Raw genomic sequence first — 23631 nt, 5'->3', positions numbered from 1 at the left:
CAATTTGAACAACCATGTCACCTCTTCATGACTCCTCCTGTTTGTGCATGAATGATGGTTAATTGAAAAGAAGTTAATTGTCTGAAGAATAAGTTGACAGCGGCAGAAAAGAAGACTCACTGTCGGACAGCCATAAAAAGATGTTAAAAGATGAATCATGATAAGAGGGGGAACAGTGAATGAATACATGAATCCTGCTCTTTTCCCTTACAGGATAACTTTAAATTCTTCATGGATTAAGATGTTGTGATGAATCATAATGTGATTGTCTTACAACATACTAATTATCACAGACGTGGGATGTTTTCATCCCAGGCCCTTATCATGTCATATTCTCTTGTACTGTAAGGTATCATATCGAATCAAATCATCTCGTATCTCGTATCATATTCTATTAAGTGCACACAAATAACAATACTAGTATCCTTAGTTGATACTGACACCAATAGATAACGTCATTTAATCCTGTTTATAAGCTGTCCTTTGCTAAATCTCATCAATCTCATCATGTTGTCTGCATCAAGTGTAAAGGTTTCTTACATCTTTAATCTCTAATCAAAAGGTACTATTAAATGAATCGGGATGCACAATGTATCCCCTCTCTGGTAAAAGCTCTTTGTTCCCCTCTATCAGTCTTTTAAATAAGTGCCTTTTAAAATGAGAGTAAGTAAATTCATATTCCCCGTCTACTAGGTCTCCCCAGGATGGTTGTGATCAGAGACTACGATGGCGTCCCCTGTCCCCACTGCGGGCCCCCACTAAGCATTCATGCGGGGGATGTCATTGAACTGATGTTCGCCGACCTGCACAGCTCCTGGTGGCAGGTGCGTGTCACTCAACTCATCTTCGTTTTATCTTCGACATCTGTGACTCTGGGAAAAAAAAAAAAAAAAAAAAAAAAGCCAGCATGTTACAGCTCACCGGGCTGGCTCTGTGCACGCGATGTCTCTGCAGTGTCATCGGTTTGAATCCCTGTGGCATGTCTTCTCCTCTCTCTCTGTCCCACTATCTGACAGAGAAAAAGCTTCTTGAAAAAATATGTGAATGGGGCTGACATCAATGGTTAACTTATTGGCTATTATTCTAAATCTAAGTCACACAGAGACATTCAGGCTCTTTATCACATTCTGTGTCTTGTCAGGTGAGCCATAAATATGACATAATGATGAGGTCAGTGTACATTTGAAAAATCAGAAAAAGATCTGTATGAACTCCACTGGACCTCTGACACATTACCAACAGGGATATCTGTCTTTTCTTTCATGCCTCAGATTGAATCACAGCCCACATCAGATGATCTAACCAATTAGTGGCTTCAGCTGATTAATAGAGTGTCGCAGTGAGACAATAAAACAGCAGATACTTCACCCTCTGGAGGATGTTTTAACGTTTGGTGCACAACCTCATGTACAGGCACATTAAACAACCATCTCACGAGGTCGCCCAACGTTTCACAGAGTTTGACCTTATCTTATTTGTGAAAGGATGGCGATTTATCTGGAGTCTTCCGGCAGCCCTCCCTTGCTGTTTTCTCACTCTGCTTTACGGCGGCATTAAAGCCGCGTCCTCCAATCAGACTGCAGTCTTTGCCAACGGCACGGCTGGGAGTTGGCCGTTTGCCTCATTTCTTTTGCTGCGTGTTTCTCAGTGTTGTGACAGAGCACTAGGTGGAGGGTGAGAGCCAGGAGAGTTCTTGTAAGCCGATAGAATAGCAAGCAGAATGTCATGCCACAGCCCTGATGGCCTGGCGTTGTTTGGTAACCATCCATGTTGGGAAGAGTTAATTAAATCATACACATTTGTGTCGAGGCTATATCTGTCCTGTGCATTGTGGCACTGTTATTGCTATCACACGTAGGCCTTCTTCAAAAACATCCCATGGGCCACTATGAGAAGACCACCCTGATACAGATCCAAAAGGGGGTTAGACGGGGATACATGTGCAGCTCCAATTGCAAACGAGCGGAGGGAGATTGATGTTTCAAATGCAGTTTGAATGGTAAAGTAAATTCAGCCACAGTGGAGGTATGAATGTTTAAACTGAAGAAAACGGTCTTGCCTGCATATTTGATGGAGGAAAATTCCATCAGTCGGCTTTGAGGTGTAGGTGGGTGATTTCCTATTATTGATCCGGAGAAACATATACGTTGGTCATTTGACCTGGGGGGAAAAAAACCTTACGGTGAACATTGAACTATTAGGTTTTATTCCCTGTTAAGCTATGTGTCTTTAAGCATGACTAGATTTTCTTCCTGCTTATTGGAGATTAAAATTACATTTAACGATGTGGAATAACAAACAGAAATGAAGATGTTGTTCCATCAAAGTGATATCTGAAAAAGTTAACATTAACGAGAAAGCAAGAGAGTAAATGTAGATTTTTCTAAAGCGTCTCGCTGTGGCTCAATCACCAGCTCGCTTCCTCTGATACAGTTCACTTGCTGGAGCTGTTTATTTCACCGCCCATCTGTGACAAAGTCTAGTCGTATCTGACTAAAGGTAACACAGAAGTATATTTTTCTTTATAGGTAAGATAGTGGATAGAGTCTGAAACGTGCGATGAGAGTGGGGAGTGTCATACAGGAAGAGAGCTGCAGGTTGAAGTCGAACCCGGGCCGTCTACTGAGAAGAGAATAGCCTTCACTTTACTTAATATTATTAATGTGTATGATAGTACATATTTTTATGGATTGCTTCATGTTGATACATTTGTGGATTGATCTTTTAATTGTGTCAACCATGTGAGAGTAATTCTTTTAGGTTTGTGAAGCTGTAATACATGCATGTGGAAGAGATCTCATTACAGCAGCAGAGTTATAATTCATCCAGCGCCAACTGTCTGTTGTTGTCTGAGAGGTTTTGCTTAACATACATGTTTGACATTTGAGTCAAGGAGATGTGTTCTTCATGCCTTATACAGAGTCAAGTATCTGTGGGCTGTCTTTCTAGCAGAATATAAGGAGCACTGTGAAGAAGAATACTTGGGTCCAGTGACTGCAGAGTCCAGGTCCAGCATGCCAGTGACTGCGAGGTTCTGGTCATCAAACATGTTGTCAATCATTGTGAAGTCTTGGTCAAGCATGATGGAGCAATTGTCTGTGATGTAGTTATGTTATTTAACCATGGCAAAATAAATCTTTGACGATGTTCTCCTCACCCATTCAACACAGAAATAGATCCCTCCACCTTACAGTGTACATTGTCCCTTTTAAGAGAAATAAACTCAAAATGAAAACATCAAGAACAATACAATCTAAATCAATAGTTTGCAAGCTGTTTCTAACAAGTTTCCCAGGTCTTAAAGTCACACACAATGAGTTTGTGGAGAAACAGTGAATCTGAACGAAACCCTGTTTGTTTACAATGAAATCTCCACAGGGTGCCTTTAATCTCCAGCGTCCCCAGTGGCGCCAGAGGATGGAATTACACAACATTGAGAATTCATATCCCCTGTTACCCAGGAGGCAATTATCCCCCATCCCAGTGGCAGAACAATACAATCAATCACTTTAATTTCATTTGATCCTTTGGCTGCTGCCTGTTTATGCCAACAGTGTAATAAGTTTAATCTTTATTGTACGCTTATCGAAGGCATAACAAATAGAGAAGGGCTCTCAAAAAACCTTTGATAAAATGTTATTACACAGAATGAATCATGGGGATGGGTAAAGATTTGCTTTCCAATCCAGTTACTGCCAGGGCCTGAACGGTCCCAAAAAGCATTTTATACTCTAATAAAGAGGAGTGAGGAGGAAAAGCATCAACAGGGCAGGAAGCTGAATGAAGAGCTCCACACTCACAGTCTTTAGATTGACTCAATGGACTTCATATTGACCTCAACACCCAGCTCTGGAAACTTCAATTATCCAGAGCTTAATCTTCCTATACATGATGTCTCCAAGATTTAAGAGAGTTAAGGTTGTAAAATAAGCCAAAGGAGGAAGTCTGTATTCAAATGAAGTGGGTAATTTATTTACCCAATTTGGTTCATTTAGCAGCAGAAATAAAATCTGTCTACATTGTGTTTGTTGGCTGAATTAACGCTTATCATATAAAGCTTGTGCTTCCTTGAGGCAGGATAGCTGAAATGCATTTGTTAGTCTAGAGCAAGTCAGAGAGCTCACGCTGTTTGGATATTCAAAGACCAGAATAAGATCCATTATTTAGTGTTAAACGAGGCTCTTGTTTTGATGCAGTACAAATCTAACTGCCGGCAGAGTTTGAACCGTAATTAACTTGGGCTGCAAATTAGATGTGCTGCTTGTTGTGTGCTAATTGCTAAGGATTTATTGAAGTGAGTGTGGGAGGGGAAGAAGAAAAGGAGAGAGGAGGGAGAAAGAGAGAGAGGGAGAGGGAGAGAGGTGTGGTTGCTCACAGACAAATATAATGCGATTAACAGCCATTTGCCTTTGCAGGGCAGAATTTTGGCAACAAGCAAGGTTGGCTTCTTTCCAAGTGATGCTGTGAGGCCTTGCCCATGTGTAAGTCTGCATATTTCTCATAATCAATAAGACACATTATGTGTGATAACAATGCATTCAGTGGATAATGGCTGCTATTGATGTCGAAGCGTAGGAACATAGTGCTTTTTCTTTTGCTTTTTTTTGCCCTGCAGAAGACTGATTTTAGCCATTAGATGTGGCTTAAATATCACATTACCACAAATGACCTCCACTTATTTGTATCGACTCCATTAAGACACAGACTTAACCACGTTTTCTTTCCCATGCCAGGTTCCAAAACCTGTTGATTACTCGACCCAGCTCTGGTAAGCGATGAAAACAAATGAGCACAGATTGCTAACAATAACCACAAGTTATTCTTTCTCTGTTGTGTTGATAGTATTGGCTGCTATTATCCACCTGTTCAGAGTGATTGATTGCAGTGTAAGTGCAGCAGTTGTTCATGTGTTCATGTTGGGGGGGGGGGGGGGGTTCAGGTTTGCAGGGCCAATGGAGAGGATCCAGGCCGAGGAGGAGCTCCTGGACCGAGGGAACAGCACCTACCTGGTTCGACACAGGAGCAGAGAGTGCACCGAGTACGCCATCAGTATAAAGTAAGTGACGTGGCAACTTGTTTTACATATTACATTTCTTTAATGATCACAACAGTAGATTAACGGTGGAGGAATAAAGAAAAGACATGCAGACAACAGCAGTCCAAGAGGAAACAAAATGTTCATATTCATATGACTGCTCATCACTGTGAAACAGTGGTTCACTACATGAATGGAAAAGTGAATCTGTAGGGCAAAACTCAAAGATATTCATCAATCATCCCAGTGCATTGTCAGGTTTGTGTTTGTGTGTGTGTGTGTGTGTGTGTGTGTGTGTGTGTGTGTGTGTGTGTGTGTGTGCATGCGTGCGTGCGTGCGTGCGTGCGTGTGTGCGTGCGTGCGTGCGTGTGACTGATTGGCCCAGATTTGATTCTCATGAGAATTTCAGACTTTCAGTTTCTTTGTAAACTCGATCCTGATGGCCTTTGTGTCTCAGCTGTAGTCAGTTTCTCTCTTCTCTTGAATGTAGTTTTTGACCAGCTGCTCAGCTGTGGTGTTTTTGTTTCTCCTCCTCTCAGGGTGTTTTTTTAGAAAGACGTGCCTGTTTCTTTGGCTTTTGACTATTTTAGTTCTTCATCCCCCTTCATTCAATCGTATTGGATTTGTTATCCTTTTTGAAAGAAAACATTAAAGCATATTTAAAGCAACTATTTACAAAGCACAAGCACATATTGTAAAATCAAAAACCGAACATTTCACAAAAGAACATCTCAGACTACAGACAGATTCAGACTGGCTTCACCTTCAACCACAAGACTTGATCGACTTCTTATAGAAACTCTTTGAATACAAAATGCACATTACAACCCACATGTCTGCCGTGTCTCTTTGAGACGAGTGGGTCATTTCATAACCTGACCTTGCAGAAAACGATTCTTCATTGCAACAAGTTAGTACAGAAGAAATAGTCCCTTTGAAAAACAATTGACAACGAGGTCTGTTTCTTTTTCCTGGAAGAGATGTGACTGCTGAATTTTTAATTTTTCAAATCTTGTGAGCATAAAACAGAAAGCTCTGCCTATATACCATCACATGATACATGAAGAAAAAATAAATCAAATGTCATCTTGGCACAGAAAACCAAAAGTTCCTGCATCATAATCAAAATAATAAAGGCAAGTCTTTTTCCTAAGTTTCAGCCCATCCCATTTAAATTGTGCTGTTGAAACCTTTCTGCTGATGGTTGTTGTTACCCATAGTTTGAATTTGAATGATCTAGTCCACCATCTATCTATTGTCTGTCTGTATGTGTTCAAGGAGAGTCTGTTATCTTTGCATCATACTATTTGCTGCACTACCAGACTCAGAAATGTATTTCAAAGACAGCTAGCATCGCACTTGAATCATAGATAAAACATTCATCCCTTTAGGCTGCAATATATGGCTGCTTTATCTGCAAGTTGAGCGCCGCTTTTGAAATACAACACTGTCCATTTCGCTGGTGAATATCTCTCAGTCTACATCAAAGCATGTTCAGTCTTTCAAAAAAAAAAATAAAAAAAGGAATATCGAGTCCTCCCGACCTGGCATGGCGGCTCTGAGAGATTACACTGAGAGCCAGTGAACGTGTATATTCTCAAACAGTGTTTGGATTTTAATACTATTTAGCTAGTGACACGCCATTCCAGCCCATTTGGTTTTTGTGGACTTATACCGGCCTCACATTCAAAGCTTTGAACACTCCAATCCTAATTGCCTGTCGCGCTGCTTAAGATCATTATCAGGATGGCCGTTTGAGATAATGGAGCTTTATACAGAGAGCTGCTACTAATCAACTGGAACTGTCGAGTGTCAAACACCGCCAGTTGTCCGGTTGTGCGTTTTGTTAAATGTGTGTGTAGTCTTGGGGTATCTTTGGAAGGGATCATGTTTAGTGAGCCGGTTGTTATAGCACAATGGAACCCTGACTTGGTGAGCTGGACCTTGAGGCGAAGGCGAGAGAGGTCTTTTATCACTTTAAAAGGGTTCATCTGCTCAAACAACCTTCTCCCTTTACATTAGCCTGAACTTATTGACTTGGGTTGGATTTGATTGATTGAAAATGTTTCCTTTTCTTCTGTTAAGAAACACAGTGTTCAACTCATAGCTGCATCCATAGTGTTAAAAGAGATAAGCTTGTTGGTATTACTCACATTGAAGTGAACATTGATGGTGACATAAGACAAGGTGAACGGGTCAGCGTGAATCACTTTAACATGGTTGTTGGGAATGTTCGAAATAAGTGTTACATTTGAAATGGAAACTTGCATTGCTTTTTATGTTCCTCCCAATGCAATGCATGTATCAATGCTGCATTCAATTGATTTGATTGCAATTGTTTCCAGATTAGTGAAATGGATTGAATTCAAATTATGAATGAATCTGAAATAATAATTTAAAAAAACCAAAACATTTAAACAACATCACAGCATAAGAAGGTCCATATTGGACGAAAGATATTTTCACATAAATCAGAATATTAACAGGAGGAACCTACCCGAGGATGTCTCTCTTTCTCTCTCTGTTTGCTGCAGAATGTGCTGAGGTGACTCCAGTGAGAAAGACATGGAAAGATTTTCCACCAGATTATCAGTAACAGACTAGGATCTTTTGTGTATAAAAAAATGCTAAAATGGCCAACAAATACACCTGGGTGGGCGGCACAGGTATCTTTTGGGTGCAGGAGACACTGCAGTTAGTTCTCATGCAATCTTCGCCTGCTTCCTCCACTTTGTACTGTACACCTTTTGCAGCGCCCTGTCTCGATAGTGCCTCTGGGTTTAATTTTTTTTTATATCATCGATTTGAGTTGACCCTTATGTATACTGATTTCCAACTGTCTCCTGTGGTACTGTTACATCCCTACTATTAAAACTCTTTAAACACTACCCTATTGTGTACCACTTACCATTTAGTGTTTACTTCTTCGGCCATCGTTGGTTGAGTCGACTTTCTGTTGTAGCCTACAGTTGTTTGCTTCTTTTATCCATGATTGCTTTGTCTCTTTTCTCATTATTTCTTGCAGTAAATAGAGCAGCATATATCTAAAAACACTTCATTTGGTGGATTGATACGATTACAATTCATGTCAGAGAATCTCGGATTAGAGATGCGTCCCTTGCAATGGTCGGTTATTTATTGCAATGGTTTTATGCAGGGAAATAGCAGACCTTTGAATCACGTAATTGACCATCCAGAATCGAGTATTACAGACGTGCACGAAAGGAGGGGAAAAAAAGCTCAGCTCTCACCAAACAGGGCTCATCTATCTCCATATGTTATGCACCATATAACTCAACACACATCAATAATGTATAAGTCACCATATATTCATAATGTATCAGTCAATCTGTAACAGGACCATATTCTCCTCATCTGTTATGCTCTGAGATTCATACGCTGGATCCATCTCCAGTGTAACCGGCACACCACCATATTAGAGGCATGCTATTTACTGTACTGTGCATGCATTAAGTTTGACAGGACATCTCCACATGTGCCTACAGCAAGTACTTCCTGAATAATGTTTTTCTGTATTTTTCCAAGGTTGGCCCACATCACTTATCAACAAAGCAGAGTGCTTTGTACTCCAATGTACTATTCTAGTACTCGAAATAGGTATTGGTCTGGTCTCAGAATCAAAAGCATTTAATCGGTCTTGTTTCGGTCTCAAACAGGGTGGATTTGGATTTTAAATCAAGACCAGTCAAGTCCATCACTGAGCAGTTTTTCCCTCCATTATTGTTCTGAAATATTAGGGCTAATTAATTACAAATCTGAGCTTTGCTCCCAACCAACAAAATTGTATACTGGTCATTGGTTTCTGAAGAGGCATTATGAAGCCCAATGATTGCAGTCACCATATTGGAAATGTTATCACCACCTGCCTTTCAATCATTCAGAAACAGACAAAGAGGTAGAGCTGAGTCGGGCCTTAAGAAGCCTGACAGTATATACAATATGCTAACCTATCAGTAAACTCAGTCACCCCCTAAATGATGCACACTTGAATAACTGTGTTATAATGAAAAGGAATCATGTTTTTTTTTCTGCAAAAAGAAAAAAAAACAACAAAGCAGAGAGGAACTATTGAGCTCACACCTTTTTTTTTTCCAGGCTTTAAACATGTTTATTACTGCTGATTAAACAATGGCTGTATTCACATTGGACATAATTGTGATTCTCAAGGAAGTGCATTGGCCTCATTTTTGTGTCTGCTTGTATAGCACATAAACTGACTTTCTTCTCATCATTCAAATGCTTTTTAAAGATTCTACGTGTATAGTTTTAGATATTTTGACATATTCTTATATTTTTTTCCTTTGGACATTGTGTTGTTTTCTGCTGGGTATTTTAATATAACTACTATAAGTTATGCTTTCAGTGTTGTATAGTGTCTTATCATACATACAAAACAATACAACTATTCATAAGCTTTTGTTTGCAGAGAGAGAGATCTGAAGGATTATTATATAATTGAAGAGGAAAGACGGGATAATTCCTTTCTGTAACATTAAATGATTTCTTCATTGGCATCTTTTCTACTTTACTTTTGATATTGGGTACTTTTAATATTTTTTTTCTGAACAAATGTCAAAATAAGAAGAAGAACCAATGTTTGTTAAATCTGCTCACAAGCTTTGTCTAGGTTTACTACACCTATCACCTATTATTATCTAAATGCTGGGAGAAAAACATTTAAAACCACTGGTAAACAAAATAACGTGCTCTGACAGAGTAGAAGTGGGTAATCTTCTATTATCATCAGCTGTGAGTGAATTGGCCTTGGATGTCCACAGCATGGTAACCGACAGTGAGCCCAGACTGATCTCGTTGATGGTTCACCATAGAGACTCGATTTAATGTGGAAGCATGTATAGTTGATTAGCGACCAATCTCTTATTCATACTCCACAGGTTCAATGAAAAAGTCAAGCACATTAAGATTCTGACCAAGGAAGGCTGCTTTTACATCGCTGAGAGTCGCCTGTTTAAGACTGTGCTGGTAAGGTTTTACTTTTCTTTCTCGATTGCTTATGCCTCATCATCCACTGAAACATTTGTCAGTGTTATCATTCTGACATCACATTGCTTTTTACATTTTTTTGGAGATACTATGGAAGCCCTATAAGCACACATGCATGCATGTTTTATTAACTCTGTTTTCACTTGGGAACAAGTCATTTGTCTTCTAAAGATCTACACTTATCTCCAGAATTCATACACATGCACATTCGACAAATAGGCGTTCATACCTCGTCAGTATGGACAATGGCAGCACGGCATGTTCTTGGTCTGACCTATCAAAGGGATGATTGTTTGGTTTTCCAGAAAATGATCTTATCACAGGAAAACAAGCTTTGTGATCTTATCAAGATTATGGGACAAGGGGAGATCTCAAGAAACAACCTTAAAAAAAGAAATTGTTATCAAGGGAAACTTGAGTTAATAGAATATATCCACCATTGCACGAATGTGGAAATGTAACTTTTATTCTTTACGGTGCTAAAAAGGTGTTTTAATTGTTACAATTCTACATTGCTACAGGTGTTTTACGCAGCTGCTTGGTATTGATTTTTGTTTGCAATAGCTTTTTTGAAGTAGTTATCAGGGAAATAGGTTCAAAGAAAGTGGTATTATTGTTCCTCGGTCATGGCTGCATGTGTATTTTCAAGATCAAACAAATTCTACCAACACCCATTTTTAACATGCACATTTTTTTTCTCTCCTTTGTTTTTTGTCTCTTGTGCATAGGAATTAGTGGAGTACTACCAGCAACATTCTCTGAAGGAGGGTTTCAGCAGTCTTGACACCACTCTGCAGGTCCCCTATAGGGAACTTTCCAATGGAAACGTGCCCAAGGCCATTACCAGAACTGGCAGTGGTGAGTGTGCTACACAAACATCCAGGTGTTCCCCAGCTGACACCTCAGATCCACCTGACAGATGGAAGTCCAAACCAGTCAGATAAGTTTGTGGTCCAGTTATAGATGAAAGTGCTTCTGAGCATTTCTGTTGACCTATTTGGAGCACCGGAGGGGGTGAGTTTTCCTAGTAGGCTACTCTCTCCAATCTGTAAAAAAAAAAAAAAAAAGATTTAATACGGATCTTTTTGTTGTATTTCGCTTTTGACAAATTTTACATAATTTTTTACATTTACATAAAGAACAAAAACAACACAATCAGAAACATTATGCATATAATTATGGTCTGAGTATAAACAAATATATAATATTTTTAACAATATTTTTCAGTTGCTTAATTAATTAATTGTATTTTATTTAAACAAACTAAAATAACTATTCAGAGAACTATTCTAAGAACTAATTGTGCTCTCCTTTATCATAAGGAAACAACAGGAGAATCTGAGGGTAGAAACAGTTTGCAGAAATGAATAAAATAAAAGTTTGGTCTGAACAGAAGGGTAACAAGCCATATGCTCTCATCTTGACACCGTGACATTGATGTTGAACAGTCCCAGCTTACATTACACAATAATGATGATACTTCTTTTTCTTGCTCATTAGACCATTTCTTGATACCTGTGGCATGTTTGACATTTAAGACATGCTAGAAATATTTAGTTTTGCATGGTGAACTTCCCTGTGAAAGACTGGAGAAGTAGTTCTGTTACAGACTTGTCTCCAAAGTTTGCCAATACAACATCTGGAGAAGATGAAATGTGCTTTTGGTTATATTATGAATGCACATCTTTCAAAATGAGTGTAAATAATAGCCTGCATACGACAGGAAGTTTGTTAGCTTGTTTGACAAAGTGGCGATAGGGTGCATTAATAAAATCCATAATCATGTTGAAATGTGCTGCTTTGTCTTTTGTCAAATTTGGAGAAAAACTTTATCTGGCTCACAGCGAGCTGTTTATTGACAAGGCTTTAAGTCGCCAGCTCATCAATACAAAGCACTACACTTCCATTAGTTCACCTTCAATAAAAAAGCACTAGATGTCATACTGGATCTGGAGGGAAACTAAAATTCACAGAGCCAAGAAGTAAATAATAAACAGATACAGCTTGGACAGCGAGCGTGAGGTGAAGTGAATATCCTACATTCGCATGCTGTTCGAACACTCCCTGGATACACCAAGCAGCATGCTAAGCTAACACGCAGAGCTGAGATCCACTCTCTTAAGCTCATGTAGGGTACATGAGCTTAAGAGAGTGGACCCAAAGCAGGACACTGAATATAATTTTTTCCTTTTTGAGCAGTAGTTGTGTAGCAGGTGTCCGTAGCATGGAATCATATTTCAAGGCACCACCTTGTTGCGTAAATGGATTTTAATTGGTTCCGTTCATGAATAGACACAAGGAGTCAATCTGGCGATCAGCTCATTACAGCTGCGGTGTATGACTTCCATGTCCTACATGAACTAATGTAATACTTAATTTAATTAAACAAGAAAAGGAGCCCAGCCTTCTAAATAGTGGTGACCCTGTTTTATTACCTTAAGTAACCTGATGGATTTTATTCATGTCAGGTGGCAGACTTCATCAATGTGGGTCACACTAACGTTAGATAGTAGGGATAGAGTCAGTATAAAAATATACCCAGTACCGTACAGCATACTGTTGTTAAGGGTCGGCCAGTCTTAGTCTGTAAAAGGTAAAAGAGGAACTTTCATTTCTACTTGCTGCATTATTAGACATGATGCTTTGTTGTGCGTAAGTCCACTCCCTGCGTCATCACTGGCTCTCAAAGACAGGAGCAGATGTTCAGTGACTCTGAGGAAGCATGTGAAGGAGAAAGGAAAATGAGAAATTAAAGAGGAAGATCCTACTACAATAGAAAGGGGAGGAGAGAAAACAGGAGGAAAAGGGGAGGCAAAAAAGAGTGATACAATGACATAAATAGGGAGAAAGGGAGATGGGAAAGAATAGGAGATGTGATGTCTCTTTTTATGTATTTACAGAGAATGCTATTTTAGCTTAGCATGAAAAAATAAACAGGGGGAAGCCGGTATAGCCTGCCTCTGCACCATAATCTTGTAAATTTACACATTAGATCAGTCCTTAAATACGTGTAGAAGAAAGTCTAGAGTACAAATTAAATAGTATAGCATGTCATTTCTGTATAGATGGGCTTTAGCTAAAGTCTGCAAAGAACGTGATAAAACAACTCAACATGCAAGTTAGACACACTCTCCTCATAAATGTGGCCAATGGCCATTTATTGCAAAAGATATCATTACAGATAATGTGCTAGTGTACAGTAAATGTATGCCTGTCTCTGTACCTGAAGGTCATTGCTTAAAGCATATCATTTGCTAAATCCATGCAAAACAACAATTTCAAAATAGTAGGAAGGAGGAATGTTCCAGGTCTGATGAGTCTGGTTAGTAGCTGCTCTATGCAAAAAATATTCAACATGACTGGTGTGTTCTAGTCTTAATACTCAGCTGAAACGAGGGACGCATGCTTCACGCTAAAAGTGCAGGCACAAGAATGCTAACAGATAGGCTGTCTTGCCAGAAACGCAGATAAGACTGCTTTGAAAAAACAAATTATTTGTATAAAAATATATCCAAACTGTAATTGCAAAAATGTACACTCTGTTAAAATTGAGACACTCTGGCTGCATTGTATTCTGCATTCGTTTGCCGGTTGAATTAATGAGACATCTAAATACAGATGGCGTGTAAATACCAGATGTAAATGGGGGAAAAATAGAGACGCTACAGGAACAAAGGGAAGGCATGAGGTAGAAAAGAGAGAGAGAGAGAGAGAGAGAGAGAGAGAGAGAGAGAGAGAGTGAGAGAGAGAGCAGAAGACAAAAGAACGTGATAGAGAGACAGCGAGTGGAAGAAATAGAAATGAGCCTCAGCAGCTCACCAGGCTCGGCAGAGAGGTCCCAGTTAGGGCCCGATGCCCCAGGCAAGCACCAGGAGCCTGCTACTCCAAACGTCACACTCCACACGCTGCTCAGCTCTGAGATGGCTTCACAATTTTCCTGACAGGACATGACATTTCACTTGGGGTGGCAGCGGAGAAAAACGTGTGACAGCCGCCCGCTGACACACTCCTCTGGGATACCCCTGGTCCAACCGAGAGAACGCGCCTCTTTCTGCAGAACTGGGGAAAAGTTTGCAAATATGATCTGATGTAAAAGAGCAGAAAGCAGCTGGAGGTAAACTGTCGTAACTTAAAGAGAGGCGTACGTGTAAACAACCACGGTGATGGCGACAGGAGCCACGGCAGGCGGAGGAACGTTGGAACAAAGTCAAAGTTAGCCCTTTGTGTCTGTTCGGATGTATAATTCTGCTACATCCTTGTCCCTGTGCCTCCTTTGACAGCCTCGGTCTCCCAGCGCATCAGGCTTCAAAGCAGCTCTGCAAGAGGTGTGTTTGTGCATCAGTGCCATTCACAACGCCCTGTTCTATGAGAAAGCCTTGACATACCCGCTGTTGCCTCGGTGCATTCTGGGATAGATTATTATTGCCTTAAGTCGTCCACCCCCATAGACAGACTTAGTGTGGGCACCCGCGTTCTCTGTCTGGTAAACAGCCTCCATGGAAAGACAGATGTCATGCCAGAACAAAAAACAAGCGCAAAATGGTTTGGATCTCAAAACAGACTCCTCATAGCAAAAGAAAACAGAATGAAAGGCTGAGCAAACATTCACAAGATGCAGAACTGCTGAAATGCCATCAAAACTCTGGAGTAATTTGTTTGGAAAACCCAGACAGCATCTTTAAATAAGTCTGTCTGAGTGCTTCTTATCTGTGTACGTGTGTGAATACTAAGACTGGGAAGCAATTAAATCTGTCAGGCAGATCATTGTGCTTTGAAATATCAGTGTTATAGGGGTATATCATTCAAACCTAATATCGCCGGAGTATTAATGTTTGGAAGTATTGATATTGTACAAGAAATTTGGAAATGTCTTGATATTGATATTAAGTTTGAACTGTGTGAGGTAATGTTCTTGTTTTCATCTCCGATAAGTTTGTCTATCTGGTTAACTCCTCTATCCAATAATAACAATTAGCCAAGACTTTGGCCATTTAAACCAAGTGTAAGTTATCACTGGCGCAGACCAAGCAGATGGTCTGGCTATGGGTAAACAGTGACCGTAGTGTTCAGTTCAGACTTTGGATGTTTTGGTTGGTTGGATGGTTTCGTGCCTCCATTGAAGAGACAGAACAGTGGATAGACTGAAATCAGGGAGAGAGAGAGAGAGTGGGGAATGACATGTAGGACAGGTTGGACCTGAATCCAGGCCATTTGTCTGAAGGGATGTTTTTTTAAGGCTTATTTCAGACCACTGTTGATTGGTCTTCATCAGCAGTTGTTGTTCATCGGAAAGAACAGTTCGGCTTGAGAATTGTACAGCACTTTCTAAAGCTACAGTATGCATCCTTTAGCATTGCATCCATAGCCAAACAAGGGAATCTCAGCTAACATTGCATATGTGCTAGCTGATATGGTAGAAAGCATTTCGTAACGGACCATTCAGCAGCCACTTAGAATTAATATTTTTACAAGTCAGTCATTCAGTATTCTCCAGTGCCTCTAACTCAGATGACTCTAACATATCAATTAGGGTATCACGTTACTGGTTATCACATGTGGAATTGCCACTAAGCGGAGACAGGCAGCTTTAAACCAAATTGTGATCTCCATGACCACACAGTTAGGTTTCCTAATACTTCACTCAGAGTTTTAAAGGGCACTTAATGAGAATCTCAACTCTGCTTTCATATGCCAGAGGCTTAAGACGAAAGATGAGTGGTGACAGCTATTCCAAATCACTAGAAGTGAGATCTGAGAATCTGAGAATTTATTTAACACTGAACCAGATATCACTGTATAGTAAGTTTAAGCTTACTTAATGTTTCGTGTAGGTCGGCAGTTCAGGTTTTATGCCCCTTATGTGTTTGTTTATGCTGTGTGCACTTCCAGCGGGTATGTGTGTGGTTTATGTGTACACTCTGGTCACAAAGTTGACACATATTGGCCTGCATTTATTTATCCCTGTGGGGGAGAGGAAGAAGCCATGGAGCCATATTGTGGTGATGACAGGAGGATGTTTTTTTTTTTCAGTGTAAGGGTCTGTTGGCTCAGATGGGATTTCATATGGAGCAGAAGTCGTTGGCATGGATTCCCAGCCGTTGCCTTGTCAGGGCACCGTGCTGTGCCCAGACGTATATTTACCCCCATGCTGCTGCTGTAGCCCACCTGGTCTGATACTTAAAATGTTGTTTTTCCTGTTTTGCTCCTGTTTGTTATGCAGTAAAATCTGGGTAAGGTTGTAGAAGGTATACACTACATGGCTGGAAGTATTTAGACAGATGGACACCTGAGCTTTACACCCAAATGTAACTTCTCATTAAAAAAGGTTCCTATGCATCAATATACTGAATCCAATAAAGATCTCTTTAACTCTCCCCAAGAATTTGGGGCCTGTTTTTGAGAATTTGTTCCACAAAAGTAGTAAGTAGGCTACCCTAATACTTAGTCAGCCAATCTAGATAGGTAGGTGTTGGTGTTGTTCTGGTAACAGATCAAATAGCTTGAATGCTCATTAAATACAATACAATGCACACAGCCAAGACCAGATAGCAGCCAAGCTAGTAGGCGAGCTAGTCTTGGAGTGGTGTTTATTTTAAATGGTGAGATTGAATGGCTTACATGTTTCAGTTAACTTGTATGTAGACAACAAATACTGTTGAAAACCAGAACTTACAAACACACTTAGCGGCTTTGTAGAACATGCTAGCTGTAGCTCTGCTCACATCCTCTTTTTCTCTATCTCACTAAGGGGAATGTAAACACCCACGTACTATAGTCGTATTCTTCTTGGGTACGGTAAGATCTGGCTCGGTTCCTATGTTACTCCGGTACGGTTCATGGGAGATGCGAACACACCTGTGCTCAAATAAGGAAGTGGACTGCTATTTAATGTAATTCTAAACGGCACCTGTTGCTTCACAAATCCTCGTGTCCGTTCAGCAGGGCCGTCTCCTCTCGTTCCTAATGTGAAAACACCCTAACAGTGTTTATTCAGTCCCTCGAAATGATTCAGTGTTCTCTTTTTTTTTTTTTACAAGATCATTTGCTGTGGAGACCTGTGAATAGTGAACAATGAAGGGTCATTTAGAGACTTGTTTTGTACTATTTACAGCATGCCAACTGCATTTTAACTTAAGGTGTTATCAACAAATGATTCGAATCCTCAACTTTTCCGGCCTTATTAAATATTTATATTGGTTAAAATTATACATTAAAAACTATATACCTTGGAAAATAACTCTGTGTAATGCTTTTATTGTTTTGCCCTCTCTCTCCTCTTACTCCATCCTTGCTTATTTTTCTTTACTTTGCCAACTTTTCCTCTTACCCTCTCTCTCTGTCAAACTTGTGTTTTCTTTGCCTATGTTCTGTTCTGTCTTTTCTCCCACCACGGTCTAACCCCCCCTCCTCCCCTCCATCACTCGCTTCATTTCTCTGTAGTTCCTCCTGGCGGCTGCAGCTTTGTTCCTCCCACCTCCTCGCCTTTTTGGTCAGGTACAGGTACAACTTTTCTATGCTCGTTTTATCTCTCCCTTGCTGTTTGCCCACATTTCCGGGTTTCCAAAGACAGTTATCTGTCTTGTTTTTCCCATCTCTGTTGAATAATAGAGTCTAATGGTGGTACTTTTACGTCATATTGCACAGAACGTACTGGTTGCCATGTGGGAAGAAACCTTCACTTCTGATTTATTTGAAGCAAAATCAGAAATATAGTGAATGTCTGACAGCGATGATATCTCCCACTTGGGGAAAATAACTGCAAAATTGTCAACCAACTGGTGGCAGAAGACCGTAAGACCTCTGCTGGCATCTTCTTTTTATGTAATTAATAAAATAACAACATTACATAACAACATGACATCATAAATTCAGCAGTTTGGGTTTTCCAAAATTGTGAAATACATAAAAATAGCTCATTTTGGTTTGTTAACTTTTTATTGTGTAACTACAAGGCTTCTCAAACATAAATAAATAATAATAAGAAATAATAAGAGAATCTGCCAGCATGGCATGAAAAAAACAGTCTACTTCAATTTTTATTTTTCCCACGTTTGCGTGCACTTTGGTCCATAAGCATGTAGGTATGTACACATGCATGTATGTATGAGTGTGCCGAATCTGTGTTGGCATAATGTGCCTTAGTGATGCATGAGGGGCCAGATGTGTTGCTTTCATACCACACATCTCTCATATGCGTCACCTGTATTACCACAGATAAGGTAAACAAACCTTTACACTTACATGAGATATGAGCCCTGACCTGCATGTGTAGGAACATCCTTGAATAATCTGAATTTGTGAGCTGGGTTGAACATTTACTTTTATCAACACATGACAATGGAAGCCTGTGGCCCTGTGCTCTGCTGCCTGTTTGGGGTCATGGAGCTGGGCGTAGTGTATTTCTTCATTTGTCACCAGTGAACATGATTACCTCTCTCCACTGAGTTGCTGTGATTTTCATTGAACTTAGTATGACTCAGACACCAGAGTCAAGGCTCTTTATTGTCTTAAAGCTATAATACATTTATTGTTGATGATACTTGTGAATAGGCACTCCTAGGATTTAAATGAACATATAAACATTCGATCAGAAATGTCAGCACAATCCTTCTGGCTAACATTTGCTGTGATCATCCTTTGGAGCTGACTGAAATACGTTTGGTAACAAGTTAATGAAGGTCCTGGAATAGCTTTACTGATTCTAACATAAGTGGTGTAACAGTTCACTGAATGCCCTTATGTTAGTAACATAAAAAAAGAGGCTGTTTCATTTGAAGAAGGGGGTTTACATTTTGAAATTGGCTACATTTTACTGAAGCAAAACTAAATCATGTGTGATTTTGTGTCTTTAAAGGAAGAATATGTGACTTTTTGATCCTGTAGCTGTCACCTTTGAGCCTCAGCATGAAACCAAAACAAACGACACCTCTGCTATTCTTAAGCCTCCCCTCACCTCCAGCGACACACCTTCAACCTCTCGCTTTTCACATTCACACGAAAGAATTTAGCGCAAGATGTGGACAAAACTGTCCTTTTCTCGATCTGCGATTCCCTATATGGCCTGCATTGTTGTGTTAGCAGGCTAATGTTAGCACACGCAAGTTCGCTTATAACTTCACATTGAACATACTCAATTGACCATGATCGAAAATTTTCCATTGAATTTTAAACAAGCATTAAGTAAACTGAAAAACGATATTGTTGTTTTCTCTAGTTCTTGACTTTAACAGCTTTTATAAGCAGGGAAAGAGCCGGCCTCACATGATGTAAACAAAGCTTCAACAACAACACAGCCGGGGGGATTGCTTCTAAGTCTTTGTTGACAGTCTTGACAAGAGAGACATTTACAGAAGATATTCTTGATTTCTTTTTTTGCTAAAGGGCCCCAGAAAGCTTTATCCCCCCATTATGGGCAGCTTTGACATCTGTTAAAGCTAGAATAACTATTTTGAGCGTAAGTTGTCATCGTAGTGCCAAACTCTTGTTATTAATGCTGCCCTATGCAATTAAGTTATAAAGCGCCTGTTTGTCAGTTAGGGGTTATGTTAAAAGTCAGTCATCAAACATCACTGCCCTTACCCGAGTGAGTGACAGACCTTAGAGTTGAAAGGAAATCTTTTAAAAAGCTCCCGATTCCAAATACAAGGGGAGAAAAATTGTTTGAAAAGCCTTCAAAGGGCCGACACAGGTGAGAATTTCTCTCAGCGCTAAATGGCGGGGGTATCTGAGACGAGAAAAATGCAACATCACAATGTTTTATTTTTCCTATCAAGTGAGTAATAAAGCTTGAAACTGTTGCAGCACCTAGGGGCAAACTCTTTTATCCACACTTTGGATTTGATTCTGATTAAATTGTCTTACTGGGAGTGACTTATTTTGTGAGGACCATTGACAGCAGTGAGCTTTAAAGCCCCAGTGCTCAGTTACTTTCCATTTGTACGGCCAGAGTTATTTGAGAACTTTACTGCAACACTCTGAATCTCTGAGAGTAGACTCCGACTGTTTGAGAACATTTAAGGGGGTGAATTGCAATAATACTAAGGAACTCCATGTCTCAGTGTTTTCCCCCAGGGTGGTGGGTATTGCAGTAGCACGCTATGACTTCTGCTCCAGAGACACACGGGAACTCTCGCTGCTGCAGGGAAACATCATCAAGATCTACACCAAGATGTCCAACGGGTGGTGGAAGGGAGAGGTCGACGGCAGGGTAGGTCTGGTTTTGTCACTATGCCATATTTCACTACACATATAATTAAATGTTTTACTTTGGTCTCACCCGAGGGCAGTACGCTCTTGAATATCGTTAATCAAAATCACTGTATTCTTAATGAACATAAATAGGAATAGTTACTGGAGCTGAAGTTTATAAAGCCATGTGTAAATATGACTTGGTTGTCTGAAGAGTTTTAGTGTTTTTATTGAGCCATCACACCTTTAGTGTTTAAGCAAATCAGAGATTTTTCTCTCTCTATATTCTGTTGAACCAAGACTGCTCCCAGTAGATTGCAAAGCTCACCCAGAAACCTGACAATTCATTCCTCCCTCTCGTGCAATAATGATGTTATGAGATGTCATCGCCACCTGATTTTCTTTGTATTTTTATTTCAATTTGATTTGCATTGAAATAATAATCTATGGCACCACTTGTGCAATAACATGTCTGTCCTTATATGCACTGTGTGCATGGTAGTGTTCATAAAGTTTATTCAGACTTACATCTTGAACTTACTGGCTCTTTTTTAAATATTTTTTTATGCATATTATTTGGCACTTTTATATTTTTATCAAATTTAATTTTGCACTGTGTGATTTTGTTCTGCTATTATTTATTATGTTCTGCTATTTTTATTCTTATCTCATCTTCTGTTTAATGTGTGTGCAGATAAGTGCCTCTGCCTGATTTGTATCCTGCCATTGTGCTTTTCAGGTGGGCTGGTTTCCCTCCACCTATGTGGAGGAGGAGGACTGACCTTGCTGGATTAAGTATCTATTCAACACTGACCACCTCCAGTGAGCACTATACAGCTCAGCCCCTCTCTGTGCCCTGCAAGTCAGATCTCTTTGATAAAAGCCAGAGACTCGGACTGAAAAGGAAGCGACAGTGCCCTCAGAAACCTTCTCCTGCCCTCTGACGGACTCTTGCACCGAGCCGACGTCAAATCACAGATTCCGGGAGCGTCGCGCCATATCTTGCCTTTCTGCCGCCCCCGTCTGCTCCTGCGGCCAACTGGGAAGTGCATGTGCTGTGCCCAGATAACCCTCCCCTCCCCCCTTCCTTCTTTCTCACCTTGTCTCATTATTGATGACTCCATTGGATGGTGTGAGACTCGCCTTCACTGTCATCATGTTTTGATAGCAGGAAAGCTCAGTCGCCCAACTGGAACACAGATCCTGCTGACAGGTTCAGCACAGGTACTCAACCGAGGTGAAACTCAGGAGCTGAGGAGCTTTAACTTTAGTTGGAACACTTCAGCGACAGACTTTTGTGTTCAGCTTTCGAAGACCCAATTTATTTTATGTTTTTCAAGAAGGCTCGACTGAGATTACATTTAAATGCTGTTGTCACAAAATGATTTCACACCTTCAAGAGAGGCAAATGAAGATGTCAGAACCCAATGCTGAAGGACTGATCTGTAATTCACGTGTGCACAGTTTTAATGGCTTTAACTATTTTGGATCCCTCGAAATGATTCAAGTCGTGAAAGGAAAACACCTCTTCATAATGTTCTTCATCCTGAAAGCCACTGCTTATAAAGTTGTCTCTGAGCTTTTACTTTTGTTTTATCACTGTTTCTATCAAAGTTTTGTTAATTCAACTCACCAGGTTAACTTTAAATACATCTACATAAGGCGACACTTTAATGCAATCATTTCAAAAGTAGTGTAACGTTTTATTATGAATCTAAATGTGAAGCAAAAATTCCACATTTTCAAACCCAGGTACTCTGTTTGTTTAGAAACAAGGGTGAATTTTCAGTGCGAGAGCACAACGTAGGCTGTTCTAAGGGACTGTCCAGACCAAAAGACATCTTGTTTGGTCTACTTCAAATAAGTAACAGAATCATTTTTGGGCTCCATATCGGAGTGGAGATCAGACCTACAAACGGCTCAACCCTGTCAGAACAGGTAGAGGGGAGACTGAGCCATTGAGAGATCGGTGCGACACAAACTGCACATCTGCTTTGAATGTTGCGGAAGCTCAGATGTCGAGGCGCTTACTTCAGCTAAGATGTTGCCGGTCACTACGACGCCAAGAGAGAGACCCCACACAAGAGCAGCATCATTCTTCTCAACTCATTTGAATTCAAATAAGCTGATTTACCAAAGCTTTCAATTAAAGCCAGTACCCACCACAGTGACTAGGATGGATGATTAGAGAAATTAGGAGCAAATGCTTGGATTATGTCACACCATGTTTGTGATGGCACTGAAGAAGAAACAAGATGCCTGGTTTCAAGGTTTGGCTTCAGACACGGGACGTGATCAGACAGGAGGATTTGCACAAAAGATAAGAAGCCGAAAAAGTAATTTCCAGTAGACGCATGTGTCGCTGGGTTCGCCTCTTGTATCTGGAGGTGAAAGTTTATACTTCAAATAGTCTCATTAATATTTGCACCGTTCACTGTGGAAACAGGAGAGCTCTTTTACATTCTGCAGATTTTGTGTTTACCTCAACTCTTTTTGGTTTCAGAATGAATGATTCAAGTGTGATGTAAGAGCTGCTAACTGCAGAGCAAGGTAGCACAAGGGCGTTAAGTGATGCTGTTTTCCTTCAAACGTTAACATCCCGCCAAGCATGTGTGTGACATCAATATTTAATAAAGCCCGCTCTTTGAATTGTACTTTTGATATTTGATAGGATATTCTTCCCTTTTCAGAAAAATCTTTCATTGCACTAACAAAGGCTTTTCAGTTGCATCACAAATCACATATGTGTCTGTCAGGGTGCTGGAGGTGCAGTGGAGAACTGCCAGAGCTCAAATAATGGCTTAACAAACAGAACAGAGGAGAGAGAGGGAGAGAGAGAGAGAGAGAGAGAGAGACGTATGAAAGCAGGGCTGATATCAGAACATGTCAGCTCATCCACATGGCATGTTTCCTTTCAAACTTCCCTGAAATAGGAAACAATCTGGGATCCCTCTCATCAAATTTTCACAAAGTGAGCTGCTATTTGCTCAATGAGATCATTTCTTTCTTCTTAAATTGGCCAAATTTCACAAGTTAAAACAAACACTCACTTCCAAATTAATCTCCCATCTGCAGGCACGAGTCATTTGCAGTGAGCTGCCTGCAAATCACTTTAGTGAAAAAAAAGGTCCCTTGTTTTGAGCACACTTCTTTCTGCACGAACTGGCACATTATTAAAAGCTTTACAAAAAGATATAGTTCTACTCTGAGAGAAAAAGTAGAGATAAAAAGTTTTCTCGGTATGCTTGCAGGGATCTTGGTGAGTTTTCTTGCATGCATTGTTGTCTCTCAAAGAAATAAAGAGTATTGGCTGTGAAAATAGCGTGCCACAGCTAACGAGTAGAAAGTAGGAAGTATAAAGTGCACTGTTTTCTATCTCATTG

At 40.1% G+C, this 23631-nt stretch overlaps 1 protein-coding gene across 2 annotated transcripts in view; it reads left to right on the top strand.

Annotated features, from left to right (window-relative positions):
• The window catches only part of vav3b (vav 3 guanine nucleotide exchange factor b), a 52377-nt gene extending 30461 nt beyond the window's left edge, over positions 1–21916 (top strand). Inside the window, exons 20-28 of one of the 2 annotated variants that reach the window (XM_079348097.1) lie at positions 694–824; positions 4416–4481; positions 4734–4768; positions 4940–5056; positions 9952–10039; positions 10789–10918; positions 17501–17560; positions 20119–20267; positions 20988–21916. In XM_079348097.1, coding sequence (XP_079204223.1) covers positions 694–824; positions 4416–4481; positions 4734–4768; positions 4940–5056; positions 9952–10039; positions 10789–10918; positions 17501–17560; positions 20119–20267; positions 20988–21029 — 818 coding nt within the window. In that variant the 3' untranslated portion in view covers positions 21030–21916. The remainder of the gene's footprint in view (positions 1–693; positions 825–4415; positions 4482–4733; positions 4769–4939; positions 5057–9951; positions 10040–10788; positions 10919–17500; positions 17561–20118; positions 20268–20987) is intronic. The other variant, XM_079348098.1, reaches the window with a different exon arrangement.
• The last annotated feature ends 1715 nt before the right edge of the window (positions 21917–23631 follow it).

This window comes from Symphodus melops, assembly GCF_947650265.1.
Source record: "Symphodus melops genome assembly, chromosome: 7".
NCBI lineage: Eukaryota > Metazoa > Chordata > Actinopteri > Labriformes > Labridae > Symphodus > Symphodus melops.
This window is presented reverse-complemented; position numbering and strand designations above follow the sequence as displayed.